Raw genomic sequence first — 24701 nt, forward strand, 5'->3', positions numbered from 1 at the left:
ATTTGTTCAATTTGTTTTGAAAGATTTTAAGCCCCGAGAGTGAAGGCAGAGCCGATGTTTACATTATGAGAGTAAAAGATGTACTGAAGAAATGTATGGATCGCGTTTTGAAGGTGCTACACGTTCAATATTTATTGACGGTATTGCGATCCGCGATCCAGATTTCAAAATTTTTAGAAATTTTGCGATATGGATCACGATCCATCAATACTGCATACTACACCGTCAATAAATATCGCGATACTTGGATCACGTCAATAAATACTGACCGTGTGACAGAGCCCAAAGAATATAACATAAAGATGTGAACGCAATGGCAATTTTGAACCGAAACTAAAGTCGATGTTTAAAACATCGTTAAAATTTACATCGATATATCGCCAATTTTACGATGTTGAGTAATTTTCAAATATCGATGGTAAACATCGGTTTTTTAGCCGATGTTATCGATGTTTCAGAAACATCGATGCATCGTTTGCATCTCTATCTCTACCTAGCGCAGTAATCGACATGCCATAGCTTACTGAGCGCTCTGTGACCACACGCGTGTTTCACCCATATACGAACAGCGCCCAGTAAGAACCCTATCTGTTAAATAGTGCGTTATATACGCCTAGTACTACAAAAAGTTTGTGTGAGAAATTCAAAAACTTTGCATCATTTTACATAGGGCTCCTGGAGAAATCTAACGCATAATCGTTTCAAGTGTGAGTAGTTTTCTCTTTCTTTCACATGGAATTCGCTATTATATTATACTATATGTAGTTGTCTCTTTTCAATCAAATATTATTATGCGATGAATAACGTGTTATATATCGTAAAGAATGGCATATGGATATCGCTAATATGCAAATGTGTTGGTTTTTATTGACAATTTTGTAAGTGTATTGGAGAATGCGTTAGGTCGTTCTTGCTGGGCGGTAGCGGAGCAATGATTTCCACGCACACAGTCTCATTGATTGAATCGTTTTTATGCAATGGTCGGGATACTGGCCCATTTAAGCGATTTAATAAGTGGGACCATGGTTGCCACAATTGGTAACTTTCTACCAAAATTGGTAACTTTTAAACGGTTTGGTAACTTGGTAACTTTTATTTCATTTTGGTAACATTTGCAACTAAACATTTATCTGCATTACTAGAAAGAAATGAATTATGTTTTGAATGTGCGTAATTACAAAATTACTTCGATTAAATTAGAGCCATTTCGAATACTGGAAATATTTGAATTACAGTGGCAGCACCAAGGGCTGCACTTTTAAAACAACTTTCGAATTTTTGTGATAAATTTTGAATTCTACTCCCCACATTTTAATACTGGACATCTGGCAGTAATTGCGTTTGTTTACTCATTTCCAGTAAAATCCAGGAAAAGTTTTTACGAATTTTCATGTTTTGGCGTTTTCGAACGCAAAAACTTGCAAAGTAGGGGAAATTGAGAGAGCGAAAAATGACAGTTGAAGTTCCAAGTTTTTACGGGATTTTCTTGGATAAATTTTTACTTGTAAGAATTTGCCAGTACGAAAAACAGCTGAACGCATGTTGCTGGATGGCATTTAAACTAATAAGGAAACTGTTTGTGGGTTTTTATTGTTGAATTTCACAAAATAAACCTATTTAAATATAAAATATATTTTTTTATTAGGAATTTGCTGCGAATAAACAACCAATTTATCAGCTGTTCATGAAACTTGCAAATTACTACAGGAATAGCGTTCGCGTACTTTTTTACAAATTTTTTCTACGAGAGCAAATTGCTAGAAATAAAGTTACTGGAAAGTTGCTGGCAAGTTACTGGATAATTTGTAAACAAACACAACTAATTTTTGGTAAGGTCCATAACGTCCCGTTTCTGCCTTAACCTCGTATTTGCAATAGACGTATTTTAGAGAGAGTAAGAAAAAATGCTTAATTTTTTCCTCTAGGATACAATAAACGTATTTTTTACTTAATATTTCTGGTTCCACTAACAGTAGTGAGAACCCTCATTAAGTCTTTGTTCTATTTTCAAATAGTGTGACGCTTAAACAGCTGTTATAAGTGGTAATATTAGTTTTCCCAAAAATTGTAGATACGTGGTTAAGGCAGAAACGGGACGATAAATCGTTTCGATTATTCCACCAAAAAAAAATGTTGCGTGCTTTTTACCAGACCCATCTACCGACATGTATTTCGACACCTACCGACATATATTTCGACGTTCAGTAAATTATGAAAAACAGAAAAAATAGCAAAAAAATTATCAATTTTCGCAATTTACTCGAAATTTTGTACGAGTCAAACGAACGGTTAAAAGCACCTGCCACTTTTTTTGCGTGCCGGTGCTATCATTCCGTGAGTCGCAGGTCCAAGTATCGGCACATTCCGAACAAAAAATTACACTGAAAATGGCACAACGCCGAAACCGGTTTGAATATCGTTCCACATTACATTATACTCCTGCCCTGTCGGAAACACCAACAACGAAAATGATAACGGCACATGCAGTAATTAATTGATAGAAAAATATTTTCTATTAAAAAAAATTATTATAATTGTCAATAGCATTTTCAATCTAGATCATTTATCAAGAAAATAGATTTAAACTTCTGTGCTAGAACTGGGAGTTCTTGATAAATAATCAAAAATTGACAAATTATAAAAATATTGAATTTATTAAGTACTCAGAACCGGGCTGTAGGTATATACATATTTGTTTTGAAATATAGCAGTGTTATCTTATATATAAAAATAAGTGCACGTTTTTGGTGTGTTTTGGCGTGGCACCACCCATACTAACTTAAATATAAAATTAAGTGAACGTTTTTGGCGTGACCATATAACTTGAGAAGGGATTCACCGAATTCAACCAAATTTATGCGGCATATTCGGGCTATCTTGCAGATGGTTTATGTGAAGTTTGCTCGAATTCGGAAAAGGGGGCGTGGCGCCTCTATTTTATATATATATAAATTTGTGAGTTAGCTTATAACTTGAGAACGGCTTCACCGAATTCAACCACATTTATATAGCATATTAGGGCCATCATGCAGATATTTTATGTGGAGTTTGCCCAAATTTGGAAAAGGGGGCGTGGCATATGTATCTAATGTATAAAAATACACGGTGGTGTGAGCTTATAACTTGAGAACAGCTTCACCGAAATCAACCAAATTTATACGGCATATTCAGGCTATCATGCAGATGGTTTATGTGAAGTTTGCCCTAATTCGTAAAATGGGGCGTGGCACCTCTCATACTAACTAAAATTTTTATGTTGTATATCTCTTGAAATATTTGTGGTAGAGTACTGGAAATTGGTATAGAGGTATATCAAATAATTCCATACTCATGGAGAAAAATGGGCGGTATTGGAAAAGAGGGCGTGGCACCTCCCATCTTATATATAAAAAATAAGTGCATGATTTCAACCAAATTCATACGGCATAGTTTCCCGGAATTCGGAAAAGGGGGCATGGCATCACCCATACTAACAAAAATTTTCATCTGGTATATCTCTTGAAATATTTATGGTAGATTACTGAAAACTGGTATAGAGACATATGAAATAATTCCATACTTATGAAGAAAAAATGTGCGGTATTGGAAAAGGGGCACCTCCCATCTTAAATAAAAAACGAAGTGCCCGAATTCTACCAAATTTAAACGCTATATTCGGACTATCATGCAGATGGGTTATGTGAAGTGTGTCCGAATTCGGTCAAGCGGGATATATGGCAGTTTATGTCTGTCACATGGACCACGTATATGGTACAACAGCAGATATATGAAAAATCGAAAACATAGTGCAAAATTTTTGCTATGATGTGCTGTGTTTATTTTTTCTTCGGATAAATTAAGTCAAGTATAAACATGGCTTCAATATAGTAAAAAAAAAATTTCATATAGAAAAATTCCAGGATTTTTCAATATTTGGTGTAGAGAAGCACACCGGGGTACCACTAGTTCAGTATAGTTTTTTTTCTCACTGAAGAATTGAAGATTTTGGTAGTGAAGATTTGGTAACTTTTGGTAACTTTTCTTAAGAGATTTTGGTAGAAAAAAATGTTGGCGAGTGGCAACGATGAGTGGGACTGTGTGCAATGCTCAGCTGGCGCTTTTCGTATGTGAAACACACGTGTTCTTACAGAACGCTCAGCATTCTTTAGGGGTGGCTCACAAGCATGAATATATTCCGCTCTCAAACCAAATCGTGGTTGCCTCAACTAAGATTTAGTAACTATGACTAAACCATGTGTTGAAAGAAAGCTTATCTGTATTAGCAGAGCTTAATGACATCCTTTTATGAACCATACGTTAAGTTGAATGGAATTTGTAGAAATATGTTTCAAAAAAATATTTATTAGTATTTACCAAAGCCTTCAACTAAATTAACGATTTGGTACAACCTAGATGAATGGTAACCTAGATTTGGTAACAGTTTCCAAATATTGCCAAAATTCGGAAACTAAATATCTTTAGTTGTCGAAACTAATCCTTTTTCTCAGTGTAGACCTCTAGCGATACATCGGTGAAACTGAATTCGATTCCATGCATTCGTTTTCGAGTGATGCGCGTACAAACATACAGACAGACAAAAATTCTAAAAATTGTTGATTTGGCTTCTGTTGCGCTAATAAAGACCCCCACATTGTTGAAATTTTGTTTATGCTTCCGTTTGGAATCACTGCGAACTGATTCGACCTTTTTTTTGAAAGAGAAGCACATGAGCAGCACTTTCCACTCGCACTTTATTATACTCAATTTTAATGAGTTACAAAACTGCAAACCAAATTTTTTTCTAAAGGGTCGAATCCTACTGAAAGAAGTCTGATGAGGAAATGTGGTGATTTCCGAAATAGCTATCACTTCAACCATTTTTTCAAATTATTGTTGCTTTTCCACAATAGGTTTTTCATTAAAAACAGCCTCAATAAAAATTGTTGAATCTAAAGATTAAAATTAAAAAGTTTGAAATTTTGGTGAAACATTGTAGAATTAATTTTTATAGTTTTTGCAAAAAGTATTTGGTATTAGATGGTTTTTGTTAGGAAAACTTTTTATAAAGAAAATTACGATTATATACCAGCATCACTTAAAGCTCGTTCATAGGCATGCCATTTTAATGAGCTATTAATGCGTCGGAGTACTGAATACGGGACAAATACAGGGCATTAAAAGAAATACAGAACATTTGGCGTCCCGTATAAAATAAATAAATTACCAGGACAATGGGTCAAAAAAGAGGACTGTCCCGTATAATAAAGGACGGATGGTCACCGTAATCATAACCATACTTGTTTATATTTATATTTATTTTTAAATTATTTAATTGAAATTGTATTACTTCCAGAAGAAATTGCTTTTGTTCTTCGTCTTTCGTCAATAAAATCCGTCGTCTTTCGCCGAAGTTCGACTATAATTTTGTATCAACGCTATACCTTCAGTGTAATCTTTAGAGAATTTAAAGCCCTGCAAGAATATGCCTAGAAACCCCTTTTATCCCTTTTTTATAACTTTTTAACGGTTCGAAAGTTATAACATATTTAATGAAAACAACTTTTTTTACATGTTATTTACGTAGAAAATTTCAAATGCCCGCCGACATCTTGTAAAATTGTAATAAAAATTTTTCCAGATGGGAGAATTTCCTTCCCAGTAAATATGTCATTTTAAGGCCATCAATTCGCTAGCTTATTTATTTTGGATCACCCTAATATACTTATATGTATATACAAGAAATAAGAATAAGTGACAAATTACCCGGAAAACAACCCCCAAAAAAAAAGTCGGGATCCGCAGCTGGGCCTGTGTTATTTTTGATTATGTACTTGGGTGTGAAATAACACATTTTCTAAAAAAATTAGGCATATTTGCGCTCCAATGCAATGAACATATTTGATTTAAGTAAGCTGACCAACCGTCCTCCATTGAAGAGGATTGTCCTCCTCAACCGCGATTTGTCCTCCTCAAAAATATTGTCCTTCTCTGTCCTCCTTTTGATTAAAAATTTCATCTTTGTCCTCCTTTTCAAGTTTTATAGCAGTGATGAAATTTAAAAAAAAAATTAATACTAGATATTATTACATATTTCGTAATCGTACGCAATCGTTGTATTTAAAGGGCGTTTATATTGCTCAACTTTCAGCTAAGTGATGAAAACTTTTGCCTTATAGCTCATTTCCACCAAGTCTTAACTGCAGTTTAAGCCTATTGCAAAAAGGAGATTACAACTCGAAGGGGGTAATTCCTCCTACAAAGTAAAGCAAACGAAAGGACAAAAGCAAACACTAACAGGCCTATTCTGCACGTTAAGGAAGATCTTGTAACTGAAAACTTTTATTACCAAGAAATGTTACTAGTTCTTGTCACCGCCATTCTAGGTACGTCGGTAATGCAGTTAAAATATTTAGCAATTCAGCTATGAAGAATTGTGGAAATTTTTGCATTGCATATTTCATGGTGCAATATTTTGTTACCAGCGTATGACATGGTAACAAATTTTATCGGTTACAAGAGGACACAGAATGCTAAAACGGTTTAAAAATTGACAGGAACTTTATATACCGGTTACAAAATTTTTATTACCAGTGCAAATAGACCTGTAAGAAATAAAAATTGCCGCTCACCCCATGTTGAAATTCTTGGAACTTATCTGAACTCATAACTGCAGTTAAGCCTCTGGTGGAAATAGGCTATTAATCAATAATATTTAATACCGCTTTCCCACGGCACCCCAATTTCGTAGTTTGCTCTCTCATTCATGATCCGCACTCCAATTTCCCTTCGAATTACGTAATTCGCCATACAAAATTTTGAGAGCGAATTACCTCATTTGCTGGCAATTCAGATCCAATTACCATGCGAATTACAAACAAATCGCTGCCGTCTATAATTTTTATCGGAAATTTATCGAAACCAGTTCACAAAGCAAAACTGGCACTTTTTCTGAGTCCGAAAAGTAAAGTTTATAAATGTGTACATCACCAATTTAATACGGAAACTTATAAATTTTTAGCAGTAACTTACATTTTGCATAAATTTTATAGCGAAAAAAAAACACAGAGATGGTAATTGGAGGAGCGAACAAAGTATTTACGGTGCCGTGGGTTTCCGGGAAATTTTGCCTCTTATTCTTATTACTTTAAACCAGTAGGGTGGTCTAAAATAACTAATCTAGCGAATTTATTATCTATTTACTGAGAAGGAAATTTTTATTTCAATTTTAAAAGGTGTCGGTGAGCATTTGCAATTTCCTATGTAAATAACATGTAAAAAAGATTTGATTAACAATGTTATACATTTTGAACCGTTAAAGAGGTTATAAAAAAGGGATAAAAGTTTTTCAGAGCATTTTCTAGTAGGGGATTAAATTCTCTAAAATTACCCTGAAGTTGGTTGTCTTAGGGAAGATGAAGAATATTAGATAAATATGTTAATGATATTGCTGGACGAGGTGTAGCGTTGGTACAAAATTATAATCGAAACTTGACGAAAGACGAAGAACAAAAGCAATTTCTTTTGCAAATAATACAATGACAATTAAATAATTTAAAAACAAGTAAGAAAGTCTAAGTTCGGGCGGAGCCGAACATTAAATACCCGGCGCAAGTATTAAATATATGTTTTTCACCTTTAAGAAAGCTACCGCTACATGGTAAGCCGGGGTGTACCAATTTTGAGTAAATTAGCGTCCTTAAATTTCGAAATATTTAAGTTTCAAGTATTTCTGAAATTTACCGTTATATAAAAAGCGGCCGTAATTTTAGTTCGATTTCAATAATTTTCAACATTTTGCTTTTATGTGGCAAGCACAATGACCATACCGAGTTTGGTACAAATTGGTATAACGGTTACCGAGATACATATATGTGATCATAAGTGGGCGGTGCCACGCCCATTTACCAAAATTTTATCACAAACGTATTTCTTGGTTAAGAATTGTTGCAAGCATCAATTTTCAATAAATTAGCTTTAATATTTCCTCATTTATCGAAGATTTTGTATTTCTCTAAATTACCATTATATGGGATGTGGGCATGGTTATTGACCGATTTTAAAAATTTTCGGCCATTGGTTACGCCCATTTTCCAAAAATTTATAATATTCTTATTTTTCGTCTAAAACTTATTGTCAATATCAACTTTGAGTGAATAATCTTCAGTAGTTACTAAAATATCGCAGTTTTCGTATTTCTGAAAATTACCGTTATATGGGAGGTAGGCGTTTTTATTGTCCGATTTTAAAAATTTTCGGCCATTTCGTATACTATACCAAGGTCAACAACTGCGCCAAGTTTGGAAGAAATTGGTTCAGCGGTTACCAAGATATACACATGTAACCATAAGTGGGCGTGGCTACGCCCATTTTCCAAAAATTTATAATATTCTTATTTTTATCTAAAACTTATTGTAAATATCAATTTTGAGTGAATAATCTTCAGTAGTTACTAAAATATCGCAGTTTTCGTATTTCTGAAAATTACCGTTATATGGGAGGTAGGCGTGGTTATTGTCCGATTTCGCCCATTTTCAATACCATCCGTCCTACGTCAGAAAGAAGTGTACGTACCAAGTTTCGTTACGATAGCTCAATTTTTACTCGAGTTATCGTGTGCACAGACGGACGGACAGACGGGAGGACAGACGGACGGACGGACGGACGGACAGACAGTCACCGCTTAATCGAGACNCTACGTCAGAAAGAAGTGTACGTACCAAGTTTCGTTACGATAGCTCAATTTTTACTCGAGTTATCGTGTGCACAGACGGACGGACAGACGGGAGGACAGACGGACGGACGGACGGACGGACAGACAGTCACCGCTTAATCGATTTCTCTTTTCATTCTGATCATTTATGTATACATTTGTCTATATATATCTCGATTCGTTTTGCCTGTTACAAACAACCGTTATGTGAACAAAGTTATAATACCCTTGTGCACAAGTGCGCTCGGGTATAATAATTAGTCAAAACTTATGTGGCGGTCTTATAATTATTCAACGCTGTGTACTATTAACTTGTTTGACTTGTGTTTAGAGAAACTTTGAATTGTTAATTTATTCATTATTTGTGTGTTAAAATAAATATAAAAACAATTTTTGTGTGGAGAATTTGTCCTCCTCTACTTAATGTTAAAAAATTCTGGTCGCCTTAATTTAAGCTATCTTACAAATGCTTTTATCAAAATGAAAAATCTCCATATACAAATATTGCCACTGACAAAATTTATACATATCTAGCAAACAAAATGAGATATGGTAGGAAATAATTTTCAAATGTGAAGACGCGTCCTTAGCTAGTCTTTCAGTGTTGTAAAGGATAATACGGCTTTCCTACGGCACCGTGGATTAAATACTTTGTTCGCTCCTCCAATTACGATCGCGAATTACTCTTTTCCCACGGGCGCATTCTTAATTAGATTAGATAGTTCTCTATCTCTGTGTTTTGTTTTTTTCTTTGCTACAAAATTTGTTCAAATAAGTAATTGCTAAAAATTTATAAATTTCCGTATTAAATTGGTGATGTACACATGTATAAACTTTACTTTTCGTACTCAGTGCCAGTTTTGATTTGTAAACTGGTGTCTACAAATTTCCGATTAAAATTAGAGACAGCAGAGATTTGTTCATAATTCGCATGGTATTTAATTGGATCTGAATTACCAACAAATGAAGTAATTCGCTCTCAAAATTTAGTATGGCGAATTACGTAACTCGAGGGGTAATTAGAGTGCGAATTACGAATGAGAGAGCAAACTACGTAATTGGGGTGCCGCGGGAAAGCCGTATTAAATATTATTAATTAAGGCTAAGAGGCGTTTACACTGTTCAACTTTCACGGGCGGTTAGTTGAATCAAAACTTCACATCATTTAACTGAAAGTTGACAATGTACACTCCTTTTTTTAATTTAAGTTACTCCTTAACTTAACACACTCCTTTTAAATATAATGATTGTGTACGATTAGGAAATAATAATATTCTGCACGATTTTTTTTTTTAAATATAACTATAAAACTTGAAAAGGAGGACAAGGAGGACATTTTCGCTCAAAAGGAGGACAGAGAAGGACAATATTTTTGAGATGGAGAAATCACGTCTGAGGAGGACAATCCTCCTCAAGGGAGGGTGGTTGGTCAGCTTAATATATAACGTTATATATTAAAAAATGTGTCCTTACAAAATTTACCTAAGTTTATTTTACGATGAAAACTCTGATAGTTAAATTTTTTAATTGTTGGAAATCTGCCAGGTAAAGTTTTTACATGTAAAGGTTGGGTTATGCAAGACTTAGACTTTACTTGATTTACCTAGAAACTTTGAAACGATTACTCAGCGTGTCACCTATTACCTTTTGTCCTTTACTTGATTCTCAGCACTTTTATTTGCACGCAAAATTTTTAACTTTTAATTTGTTTGGTTTGAAAATATGTAGATAAAAAAATTACAATTAAAATAAATGTATTCATGCGTTCAAAAGTGATTTTTTAATTTCTTTCTGTCTTTATTTGAAAGTTTGTTTTTCGATTGCCAGATGAATTACATTTATACAAAAAATTATATTTTCTTGGCATATTTGTAGGGATTTTAATAAAAATTTAAATGACAGCATTATTATCTCACGGCTCTCTTTGCACTTAGAAATCAAAAATCTATAGTTCTCCAAATTTCTAAGTGAAGCTTTTTTTTGTGTAAATACATACACACAAGTGAAGTCAAGTCTAAGTCTTGCATAACTGAGCTTTAAGGATTGATATATGTCTGCCAACAGATTTTTCACATTTCGAAAATGTAAAATAAATCATACTGTAAGTTATTCTTCTTTTTATTTTAAACTATTATTGAACAAGGATTCTTAAATAATGCTGTCAAATTTCAAATGATTTTTAGTGCGATATATCGATATTTCCAAAATGGTATTATCGATACGACGGTTTTTTCAATATCGCCACTTCGATATATCGAAAAACGATATTTTTGAAAATATCAACAATCTCACTATATACACACTCTAAATAAGATTGACCCGCCAGAAAATAATACAAAAGCAGTTTTTTGTGTTGTGTTTTCGCGAATTTAATTTTTTCCTTGTGTTTGATTATTCATATAGTGTTTCGGCTTAAAATTTAGGAACAAAAATATTACATTTTATGAAATTGAGCGAACTATTGGATTAAAACTCGAACCAATTTACAATATTTTAAAACGAATTGCAAGTTTTAAGAGTTTCAATTCTCTTATTTCTTTTAAAGTTTAACACAAGTACAAAGTTTTTGATTAATATTCGTTATTAGAGCCATTTTCTTCCAGACTACCTCAAAATAAAAGACGTATGGGTCGCTTTAATAAAATACTTTTTCTTTAGAAGTGTGAATACGTAGTTACGTATGTCAAACTTTTAAGATGTGTTTATGAGCTGGCTTCAAGCGCACTAGATTTCAACTTAAGTTACATGCGATATAATATGTTTTACAAACTTAAAGCTACAACAAAAACTTTGGAGTGCTTAAAAAATTCAAATGAAAATAGAGTTAGGTGATGGTCATCGATGAGAAAATAATTTGGTGTGGTTTAATGCGTATGTAGCTTAAAATGCGTACAATGTCTGTGTTTTTATTTTATTTTTATACTCTTCTATACATCTAATTCTCATTGCATTTATTTATACCCTACGACTGTCTTTCAAATTACAAATCTTTCAGTATACACCTTTGTACATGCATATGTATTTGGAAATATCAAATGTTAATGGTAGCTAATTTCTCTTTCTGCTCTTAATGATTACTCCTAATCATCCAAAAATTGTATATTTGTTGAAAATATTCACCCCTATAGGGAGTGTCGACTAATTGTAGATAAAGGACTGTTACCCGATTATCGACTTTCCATGGTATTGTAAATGTCCATTTCTTGGTCAATAAGCGACTGTGAAAAGTTATCAGTAGTTTATCCTTTCACAACTCTTTTTTGTAGAATAATGAGCGACTAAAACTATTCACACTCACTTATTGAACGAGAAAACGACATTCAAAATACCATGGATATTCCATCATCGACTAATAGTCGCTTATCTACTACTAGTCGACACTCACAATAGGGGTGATTGTATTTTACCTGGGAAGAAATTAGTAGTGGAAAATAAAGCACATAGGTTAAGTAGTATCTACAACTAAATACTTTCCTTAATGGAATCTGAAATTGAAATTGCAATTATCACACGTTGCATGAATAGAGCAAAAAATATTTTGAATCTAAAGAGAAATTGGAGATTAACGCTAAGTCCATTTCCACAAACTTTCAGCTAAATATATAGATTTATTTTTTCTTAGTTTTAAGTTTATTTTTCATTATTTCATTATTTAGTTGTTGATACTATAAACTGTAGATTATTTTAGATAAAATGGCTTTTCAGTTTGTTTGCTTAATTTTTACAATATTCTAACTGCGGCATGGAAAAGTAAATTACTTATATCGCTAAATAAGTTTACAATATTTAACTGTCTTCGCTATAACACAACAAAAGAAAAACAAAATTAAAATTCTTCGCTTTACAACCTTTTGTCATAGCGTACAGGTAATTCTGTGGTTAATAAAATATTATTTACTACCACGTACATAATAAAGTTAATTCAAACTACATGCACTTAAATATAAAATAATGAAACAACAATGATAGTTGCTCTAAAAATTAAGATTGATTTGGTTTGTGTGGTGCAAAACAAAAGTAAATTGTTATACACAGACTAAATAGCTATCTATATACGCCTAAAGTTTTAGCGATTTCTGCTCCATTAGAAGAAAGAATTTTATTTCTTTATTTTTGTCAAACTCCGTGACTAACAAGTTTCTATGGCTTATAAGCTGTTCGCTCTTGCCTCTGCTGTTGTACGCACTTTTACACGCTGCGCAATCAACTTGAGGCGCTGGTATTGCTTTTTGGCGAATCCTCAATAGTGGCCTGCGCCGGTGCCACGTCGTGGCCACTACTACTTTGGCCATTGACGCTGGGCAATGCTTCTATGTCGGGCACCACCACCGGTGGTGGTGGCGTAGCGCCTTCAGCGCGCGCTAAGCTCTGCCGCTGCTCATAAATCTCATCAACGAGCTTCTTAATGAATGGATGATTAAATTTGCCCTCTGTGGAATCGAAGAATTCTTGGTGTTTTAATAGACACTTATCACGTTTCTCATACTCAAATGCCTGCATAATCATATCGAGTCGATCCAGGTCTTTAACGAACTTCGATTCGGCGCTTTCGCCCGCTTCGTACTCCTGCGAGGGAAAAATACAATAAATAAACATCATAAAAGTACTTTAAACCATTATGACATTATACCTCGAATAATTCCATGATACGCTTGCCCCGTGGTTCAATCAGCTTGCAAATGTCTTCCATTGCTTTGAATTCCATTGCACGTTTGTCCGTCTTAGAAACGCCACAGAACGGTGTCAAATCGCCGACAACACTCTCCGCCAAATCGTGCACCAGCGCCAATTCCATGCAACGTATCTGATTGAGCCCTTCGCTGCCGTCTAATAGGAACGTCATCATGCTCATGCGATACATGTGGCCGGAGATGGATTCAGGGTCGCTGACGTTGCGCAGTACCCAACCGGTACGCTTTGTATGCTGTAATTATAGCATATTTAAAGAAATTGAATGTAATTAGTAAGAATATTAGGTACACTAAGAGCGAGTGGTTTTATTTCACATAATTATCTATACAAATAAACTAAACCAAGGCAAATAAAAATAAAGCTGATGAGCTTTGATTGATAAATGAAATTGTTATTGGAAAACTAATTAAATTATGGGCATTTATAAGCTTAGATCATATTCATATCTTATATGCTGATATTATTATTAAAACGTCGTAATGCAACCGTATGGGCAAATCGTTTTATATACTTGTACATTGTTCAAATATCTTTGAACACGAATACACATCTGCTTGGGTAATAAAATTAAATATGGTAAGAACTTTTAAAAAAATATATATATACAGTATATAAATAATAAATTTTTTGGTCTCGGCAATATGTTCAAACATCCTTGAACATGTATGCATACATACATACATATATGCCTGGGTAATAAACATTGGTAATCATTTGAATATACAAAAGAAATATAAAAAAATTTACACTTGTACCAATACATACATACAGTCCACTAATTCACACTTAGGCAAACGATGCAACTGCCACATAAGCCGCAGTGCAATATCAATACTTGTATACTACATATATGCAATAGAAATATACATACACTTACATACGTCGTAGTGCATCATCAGATTACGTATTTACTGATAAAATTATAAACACACATAAATTGCAGCGCATACGGGAAACATTAAAATGTCAATGCTGCAAAGCAACGCTTATGGTGCTAGAAATAGAAAATATGTACATTGCTTATCAATATTCTTAACATGTAAAGATATAGTATTATTTTATCTTTTGTAAATATACATACATACACACATATACATATGTACATATACAATTAGTAAGGAAAGATAAAGTTATAGTTTAAAAAACTAAAATCTCCCTATTATAATTGCCATTCGTACTGTCATCAGGTATGTAACTTGAGAATAGAAATCGCTGCATCTTTTAGGCTCATCAATATTACGTAGTTACATCCCGAGCTAATAAAAGGAAGGCAAAATAATAATAATTACATCCCGAGCTAATAAAAGGAAGGTAATAATAAAATAAGAAAATTGTATATAAAGAAAAAATCTATATATTAATACGCTAACATAAATTTTGTCTCCGTTCGTTTGGCGATTCTACCGAACCGATTTCAAAACCAAGAACACCGTTGGAAAGGCATTTTTCCGTGGTTTCACAATTGGTTGAAAATTACAGCCAAAACCGTCGTTTAAACATTTTCGTATTTGTGTATAGATGTTGCTGCAACATGTTCAACTTGACATGTTTCGCATGTTGTTTCACTTCACATTTGAAATAAAGATAAGTATGAAGATGAAGAAATAAATGATAACGATGAAGTCAAAAAAAAGAAGACTAAAGTGAAGATAAAGACGAAAATGGAGACAATGACAGATACATAAGAATTAGGGTAACTGAAAGGGTAAGAACATTTCTTGAATTTATGAAGTGAAACTTCAGCGGCAGTTGGTTGGGAGTAAATTGTCAAATTCAAGGGGAATAATGCACATGGAAATGGTTCTCAGCGGTTTAGCTGTTTGAGAATAAAAACAGCAACAAAGATGCCTAGAGGTACAGGAAAAAACGAAGATCAAAGTAAATTTAAATACTTTAAGGTAAAGGTGAAGAGTAATATGCAAAAATAAAGATAAATATGAAGAAAAAGATGAGGATGAAGATCGATACAAAACTCGATTTTTTATCGATATAATAATCGATATTGCTATCGATAAAATAATCGATATTGTTATCGATACTGTTATTGCTTAAATAACCGCTATTGTAATCGATATAATAATCAATATAATAGTCGATATTGTTATCGATACAATAATGGATATTGTTATCGGTATAATAATCGATTAAATAATTGATTTTTTTATCGACTTAGTCATTTATATTGTTAACGATACGTACAATAATCGATTAATTAATTGATTTTGTTATCGATTTAGTCATTTATATTGTTAACGATACGTACAATAATCGATACTGATGATTGTTGTATTTATCGATGAATTAATCGATTTTACAATCGTTGTATTTTTCTATATGTTTATGGGTATTGTTATCAGTATTTTTATCGACACAGTTATCAACAGGGTTATCGACATACTAATCGGAACATGGAATGTGATCACATTAAATGACATCGCATCACATTTATGATATGAAGAGACATCACATGATATTACATCACATAATATGATATCACATCACACGATATCACGTGACATGACATTATATGATATGACATCACATTATATGGCATGGCATCACATGACTTGACATCACATGATATGACATCGTATGACAAGACATGGCATTACATGACGTGGCATCACATGATATGACATCATATGACATGACATCAGAGGATATGACAACATATGACATGACATCCTATCACATCACATAAAATCACGTCACATCTTATCACGTCATCGAACATCATCTCATTAAGAATTAGGTTAACGGAGTTAAAATTTTCGGATAGGAATCGAAATAGAATCAGCCATAAAGGTTACTGAAATTTATCGAATCATCGAAGTTTATAATTATCGAAAGTTATCCATGCTTATTAAGTTATCGCAACGTATCGAATTATTCAAACTGATCAATGTTTATTGAGTTGTCGAAATTTATAGACACAGAAACTTAGTTGTCCAAATTTACGGATAGTTATCGATATCGTGTGGGATTAACGAAATTTGTCAAGTTAAAGAAATGTATCAAGTTATCGATATTTATTGAATTATCATTATTTATAGACTTAACGAAATTTATCGAGGTGTCGTAATGCATTGAGTTCTTTCAACTTACAGAGCTATCGATAATTGTTGATCTACTGAAATTGGTTATCGTAATTGGTCGAGTTAACGAATTTTGTAGAGTTATCGAATTTTAGTGTTCTTGAAATTCATCGAACTATCGATATTTATCAAATGATTGAAATTTATCGATAAACTTGAAGGTGTCGGCTCAATTCTAAGTCCTGCCGAAGTCCTCCAAAGACCTTCTCAGATAAAAAAAAATTTAGTTACGTTTTAGCAGAAGATTTTCCGGTTAGTTAATTTGTACCGTATAAGTTTTGCTACGTGTTATGTTAGAAAACCTCTTCAAGGCTTCTAAAACTAGAAAAACTGTCGAATTTCGACAGTAACTGGCACTCTAGTATTTAATAAATGTTTAGATTCGTAAAAACTCTCAACTAAGAATTTCTTCTCCGCGTCCCACTTCTTCTTTTATTTTTATTTTTATTTTTATTCTTTACTCCCCCCACCAGAGGTTGGGGATAAAGAATATATATTTCCATTGCATATAGTATACAAGTATTGATATTGCACTGCGGCTTATGTGGCAGTTGCATCTATTGCCTAAGTGTGAATTAGTGCAGAGCTTCTTAAAGTGAGTTCCGCGTAATCCAAGGGTTCCGTAGAAAAGTCACCGGGGTTCCGCGAAATTAATTTTGGTATGAATAAGTACGGCGGTCGTTTTGAGTTGCACACAGAAAGAAAAGTTTTATAAACATCTTGACCGACACGCAATGATCTACTTTCAAGTAGTTAAAACTCAAACAGTCAACGACGTAACGTAGACGTAGGTTGACGCAGACACGATCTACCTTATGGGATTCGCGTGTTAACGAAAACTCACCACCGCATGGCGGTGACATTGCCGTTGCTTCTCTCTCGCTCTATCAACAGTAAATTTGATATGCTGCTTCGTACGTCAACCTACGTTTACGCTACGTCGTTGACTAACTGCGCTTTTAGTGTGAATGTAAGAGCGTTGAGCTTGCGCTTGACAGCTTGCGCTTGACAGCTTGCTATTTTTTCTACTTGTATGTGTTGTTGGCCGCTGTAGCCAAAGTGTTGTATACAACTTTCCACAAGGAACGCGATGAATTACCAAATGAAATGTGAAATGTCATAACTGGGCATTTGATAAATCACCTGAAACCTTCGTCAGATTATTTTTCGGATGGTAGTAGTAATATTGGTTTGGTACAAAATCCATTTACGAAGCATTCATAGATCTTCAGAGTACTTCGACATTAAAACACATTAAATATCATGAAGTCGCTAAAAAGGCCATCTTAACGTACTCTGTCAACAGAGTTTTCAGCTTACACTTATACAAAAAACAAATCCAGGTCGAAATTAGATGCTACCCCAGAGAAGCGCATACAATTTTCAGACATTATACCGAACTACTATTTAACCGACTTCACAAGAGAAAGGTTATCAATTCGTCGAAATATTTATTTTTTATTTTTTTATGTATGTTACAGCATAACTTTGGACCACGTTAGCCGATTTCCACAATTATTTTTTTAAAGGAAAGGTGTTACCTCACAGGTCGTCCCATATTATTTTGGTATAAATCTGATCATCGGATCATGGAGAAATTAACGATAATCCAAAATTTTTATATGAGAATTGAAGTCGTTTTTGTTTTTTGCTTAAAAATTACTTTTTTATACAATAATTAACAACAGTGAAACAATTTCATTCCTTACATCAAAATTTAAGGTATGTATACTATTTCTAGTAAAAGTTTTTATTCATATGTATATAAATTGCAATGCCTTTGAATTTTAGTAATTTGATGTGGGGTTCCATAAAATTAATGGTGTTTAGTAAGGGTTCCACATCTTAAAAGTTTAAGAACCTATGAATTAGTGGACTGTATGTATGTATTGGTACAAGTGTACATTTTTTTATTATTCTTACCTTCCTTTTATTAGCTCGGGATGTAACTATGTAATATTGATGCGCCTAAAAGATGCAGCGATTTCTATTCTCAAGTTACATACCTGATGACAGTACGAATGGCAATTATAATAGGGAGGTTTTAGTTTTTTAAACTATAATTTTATTTATATTTCCTTTGTTTATTCAAAAGATTACAAATGCTTATTACCCAGGCATATATGTATGCCTGGATGTTTGAAAACAGGGGCGACGAAACGCCCTGTGCCCGGGTGGGTAGTTCTGCTGGTGGCAAGAGTATACAGGTAAAAAAAATATTCGTTGCCGATCTAATTGAGAAGGTTAACAGATTTCGTTAGAAAAACTTGATGTTTCGTGTATAATACCTTTATTTTTCATACATACCATGTACATATGTATTAGGGCTCGTAAAATTATCCGACTATTCGACTAATCGGTTAACCGATTATTCGATTCGTAACCGTTCGCATGCTTATTAGTCGGTTAATTGTATTCGAATAGTCGCCCGCCTTCGATTATTCGAATAGTTGCTTTGCTTCGACTACTCGAGCATTGTAGCAAATCGAATTTCAGCAACCGAACTTTCATTGAAATTTCTTTGACAAATGAAAAAAAATTTATTTAAATATATACATGCACACATATGTATGTATATTCAGATTCAAAAAATGAGCGGACGCAAAAGGAGCTGGGTTTGGGATTTTTTCGAAAAAACAGAGGACGAAAAGGAAGTAACATGTTCCATATGTGGTGCAGTTTTGTGCTACACCTCCTCCACATCCTCACTGAACAACCATTTAACAAAAATCCATAACAAAAATCGCGAAAATGAGAGGTAGGTATTGCTTTAGCCATTGTCTCTAAAATATTTCGCAATAACATTTCAATAATTAGCGCACATTCTTGCAAAAAAAGTTTGCCTTAATTTTGCACATGCCATCTTATATATGTACTACGAATGTAACAAGACTTTTCATATATGTATATGTATCTGTAAATGCAAAAAAAAAACTCGAACTTAAAATATTCGATTAACCGAAAATGAACGGTTAACCGAATAATCTAAAGTGAACGGTTATCCGAATAGCTGACAGCTTTCGACTACTCGAATATTGCTAACCGATTAACAGTAGTCGACTTCAGTCAGATTCGAATAATTCGGTTAATCGATTAACCGAATTGCCCGAGCTCTAATATTTATATACTTCATGGAAATTATCATTTAATCAAATTTTTAAAAAGTTTTATTACTGCAGTGAAAACACGGCCATTAGTTTTGAATTTCGGGAAATGAGTTCATGGATAAGAATGCAATATTGCTACATGGTTGAGCCGTTTTTTGTGCATTGTCGAGCACAAATAATTTTTGATCTTGCGCAAAACATAAAAGCTCCTCTCGTTAGAGCATGACGGCCCTGGAATTGTAACAAGTAATATAATGAAGCGTACGAATGCAGGAACAAGTCCCACACACCATTTCACGCGAAAATTGAACAACATCCCTGTAGTCAAACGTACTAGTTGTAAACTACCTCACAACTAGTATGAGCCGCATGCCCAACTAGTCAGCCAACTATCTTTTTTCCATGCAATCAACTGGTATTTTTAACATGGGGATGTCCTACGAGATGGCAATTGTCAGATTTCGGTCAGAAATATACCAGTCTCATACTAGTTCAAAATAGACAGAAAAATACTAGTCCAATTAGGACCAAAACGACTACTTTGGGAGTCAAAAAATAAAAGTAATTCACGAATATACAATAAAACACTTTTGATTAAGTACACTTTAATATATTATAAATTTTTCATTAAGGGTTAATAAAAGTAAAAGGTTTCAGGTACAATAAATACTATATTTTTATCTTTTTTAATAATAGTGAATATGCAAAAGAAAACATTTTAGTTAAAAATAAAATGAAGACTTTACTTCATTTTTGAGTGAACTAAAATAAAAATAAAAGTTTTCATTAAAATAAATTAAACTCATTAACTTTGCACATTCCAGTCTTTTCTTTTTCAAATTTTACAAAAGTAACAATTAATGTTTAAAATTTGAGATTTGTATAAGAATGAAATAAATAAATAATTCAAGCAGTTATTAAATATTCTTAGCTTTTTTCAATAGTTTTTCATGATGATAAATAATAGAAATTCATCGAATAATTATAATCGTGTAATTAAAACAAGTCAAAAATAATTGAAAATGATCAAAAATAACAAAATAATGATGTAATTAAAATTAATGAATTAATTAACGTTTTTTACGTAATTAATTAATACTCATTAAACGGTTATCCAAAGAAACATGCTTTAATTAATAATCATTATGAATATTAATCATTATTTAACAGGTATTGTATAATTGAATACGTACTCCGTTCAATGGTTTACAATATACCCAAATAAAAGTTATAATATTTTGTATACTTTATGGTATTAAACTGTCGAAGTCAAAACAGGGCATGAATAAATAGTTTGTACTTGGTACAAGTCTGGTAGTTTTCGAACTAGTTCGGTTTCTGTCAGGAAATTCTAGTTGTAAACTAGTATTTTTCCTGACTAGTTTGGGGTTTCACTGCAGGGATCTTTCACGGATCTTGGATTTTGCTCTGTGCGCCTCATTATGCACAGGGCCATATCTTTATCGTTATTGAGTTTGCATTCGTCAAAATCACCATTATAAAACATGCTATTTACCTCAAATCTACTCTCTCACCAAAATCGAACTTTTCCAAAGTTGTATAAAACGTTGCCGATTCAGTATCAAATCTACTTGTCAGGGAGCAAATAACTTTATCAAAAATTTCATAGGCTGCGTCAGGAACGTTCTAAATAATACAAAAAAGTTTATTCCAAACGTTCAGAATGAATAAAGAAATGCAGCCATAATATACCTTCCGAAAATACTCTTCAGGTGTGGTTAGAACAGGATTTTCATTTGGGCTTGTTTTTCTTTTAAAAAAAAATTCAGGTGGGTAATTGCCCACCTTTAAAAATTTCAGGTGAGTAGTACTACCTACCATACCCACGTCAGTCAAATTGCTTGCGCCTGCACTTAAGTACCTGTACATTTACATTTGGATGCGTCACAAAAAAGGTGTGTATTACCGCAAGCGAATGAGCTACGTTTTTCTATTGTTTAGCCTCCCTCAAAATATTTTGTCTGAATTCTGTGTCAATCGTGAGCATGACCGGTTTAAAAATATGATAATAACTGGTATGCGTAATTTTGCAACGCCCCCTTAGTTTTTTTGTACTATTGAGCCTCAAACTAACCCACAATAATCGGAACCCAACCCGAACCTTTTTTTGGAATGCAGAGACACGTGTAATATGCATAAACTTGTACATATTTAAGCAATGCCCATTCCTTTTCTACCCTTAGTAAGTTAATCGCGTGGAACCTCTCTCAGCCTAAATCTGACATTTATTAAAAATACTTGGCAACCATTGTGTGGTGAATTAAACAAGTGCAAGCGTGAGGCGATTAATTGTATTATTATAGCTTAGTTAAGTAATAGTAATATATTTTCAGACTATGAAGTACGTAGAATGAGTAAACATTGTTAATGCTTCCGAAAAATTTGGGTCAGCTGCAGGTGACAAGGGCACTTCGGTCAAGTTAGCACTACATTTGTTCGAAATTGTAAAAGTTAACTACCCCAGCCAGCAGAGAAACGTAAACCAGCGTTGCTGTTTTCACTCGTTTTTTAAGCCGAACACTACTTCACTCCCTCTCTTGCAAAAACACTTCGATTTTGAAACTATCCGAATTAAATATTTACCATGAAATTAAAATTAATTACCATATTATACCTACTACGTTTACACGTAAGCTATTTGCAAAAAGCTATTTACGAAAAAGAAAATAAACTTTCTTTTATATATGGTAGGTGCTTGTAGTAAGTATCTTATCTTATCTTACTCTTACTAATATCATAAATGCGAAAGTTTGTATGTTTGGATGTTTGGGAAATCATCACGCGGAAACGACTGAACGGATTTGCATGAAATTTTGCAAGCAGATAGCTTATGACCTACAGTGGAAAATAGGCTAATTTTTTGAAGAGTTGCCACCTGTTAAAAAATTTTAATTTATTTAATATGCGGGAACGACAGAATGGATTTGCATGCGAATTTGCACACTGATAGCTTATGACATAGATTGGAAAATAGGCTACTTTTCTTAAGAGTTGCCACCTGTTAAAAAAGAAATGGGCACAGAAATAAAATCTTACATCATTAAATTATTTTTCATATTTGTAAAAAGCGCGGGATGAAATCCGCGGGTAAAAGCTAGTAATATATAAATTGGTTTGTAAAAGGGGGTGTGGCACATCCCAAAGGCGGGAATTTTTTTTCCAGCTATAACATCGGAACCTTAAGTCACATAAACATGACATTTGGTATGCAGACATACCTATGGTAGGTGCTTATAGTAAGGTACATATAAATGAGTTTGTAAATGGGGGTGTGGCACATAATATAGGGGTGGAATTTTTTATCAGCCATAACTTCGACACCACAAGTCACATGACCCCTTTAATTCTGACGTGGGGTGAAACCCGCGGGTAAAAGCTAGATTTGTATAAAAATTGAAATTTTGATTTACATAGCTTTTTTATAGCATGAGCCATGATACAATTATTTAAAGGTAGTTTCACTTCTTCTTCTTAGCCACTGCTCCCATTTCACATAAATTTGAAAATGCTTGTGATATCTTTTTTATATGAAAGCTACCATATTCTTTGGAAAGATGAAAATGTGATTGTTTACTTCAAAAAAATTATAAAAAAAATATTTTTTTCTGAAATTGAATGTAAAACCAAAGGAAAGTGAAATACTCGTATTAATTGTGTAATGTACATCAAAAATCTATTTGTTATGCAATTATTTTTACAATTATTTAGTAAGATTAGCTGCACACAGGGGCGCACCCAGGAATATACTTGGGGGGATCTATACTTCTAAAGGTTAATCGTCAGAAAATACTGAATAATCGCTTCAGATAATACGCTCTTTAAAATACGTTTATGCAAGTTTTATGTACAGTATGTAATAAATAAATAAACCTTTTAAAGTTTCATAAATTGAATTTTATTTACATAAAATTTATAAAGAATTCCAAAATTTTTAACCGACTTCAAAAAAGGGAGGTTATCAATTCGTCAAGTAATTTTTTCTTCTTCTATGTATGCCACCGCATAACTTTGGACTACGTGAACCGATTTCAATAATTCTTTTTTTATCGGAAAGAGTCGTCCCGTAATTTGGTTTATCCGATCATTGGACCATGAAAAAATGTACGGTACTCCTAAAGTTGTATGTGAGAACTGAAGTTGTGTTTTTTGCTTAAAAATTACTTATTTAATAAAAAGTTCTATACACACAAGATGTGCTCGACTCACAAAATTAATAAAAAAAAAAGTTTAAAAAGAATATTTTATGTTCATTTTCCTCGATTTCTGGTTTCTAGTTTTGATAGAGATGGTGACTTTTAACGATTGCCTCATTCTTTTAATATTTCGAATACTAAAAAAATTAACTGAACTTGTATTTTTATTACGTAGCTCATTTTCGAGGTTGGCAAATTAAATTTTCGATTCCTTTTTAAGCAGATACATATCAGTGGTAAACTTTTGAGAGCTCTCAAGGAAAACCAAAAATTCATATAAAATTACGCACAATAACTGGAAAAGAAATTTTCTTCTATCAAAATTTCTTAAATCAATTTGCAGCTCTCAAGAAAAAAATGCTCGTATCAAGGTACATTGAACAGGTAGTATCAGAAGAGCAGCTGATTTGATTTTTTCAAATTATTTGGCCTCGAAAATGTCAAGTATTTTTAATTTATTCTCAAAAAAAAAATCTAAATTTTTAAAATCTATTTGCATGTGAAACCCTTTTCCATACAAAGCAAGCTATCGAATAACAGCTTTTGGACATTCGCCCAACTCAGCAGCATAACCGCTGATTACTGAGCCTTGCAAAGGATGGATCAATAGGTTTGTTCCACACGAGCCCGCGTGATCCCGCGGGTGCACAAAACAGCCCAGAAAGCGTTCCCCACGCAATAAAAATGGGTAAAAGAGCGCGAATACGTTCCACTTTTGGATCGTAAATGTCTTCTTCTTCGTGCCCGAAAGAGCCCGGATTTTTTTCCGGGCACAAATGAGTAGTCCACTTGCAAACAGCGTTATGTGATTTTATAATAGAAAGCCATAAATTTGAAAAAACGACTACGACAACAAGTAACATTTAAATTGAATCTTTTTTATTATTACCTAAAAATTTGGATA

The 24701-nt window shown here is 33.3% G+C and overlaps 1 protein-coding gene across 1 annotated transcript in view; it reads right to left on the reverse strand.

Moving 5' to 3' along the window:
* Positions 1 to 10578: 10578 nt before the first annotated feature.
* LOC108358851 (uncharacterized) overlaps positions 10579 to 24701 on the reverse strand; it is an 84120-nt gene continuing 69997 nt past the window's right edge. The window contains exons 3-4 of the mRNA XM_017610347.1: positions 13320 to 13613; positions 10579 to 13255 (exon numbers count right to left, since the gene is read on the reverse strand). Coding sequence (XP_017465836.1) covers positions 12893 to 13255; positions 13320 to 13613 — 657 coding nt within the window. The 3' untranslated portion in view covers positions 10579 to 12892. The remainder of the gene's footprint in view (positions 13256 to 13319; positions 13614 to 24701) is intronic.

The sequence above is a fragment of the Rhagoletis zephyria genome, unplaced genomic scaffold (genome assembly GCF_001687245.7).
Source record: "Rhagoletis zephyria isolate East Lansing unplaced genomic scaffold, Rhagoletis_zephyria_1.1 Rzeph_scaffold_00305, whole genome shotgun sequence".
Taxonomy (NCBI): domain Eukaryota; kingdom Metazoa; phylum Arthropoda; class Insecta; order Diptera; family Tephritidae; genus Rhagoletis; species Rhagoletis zephyria.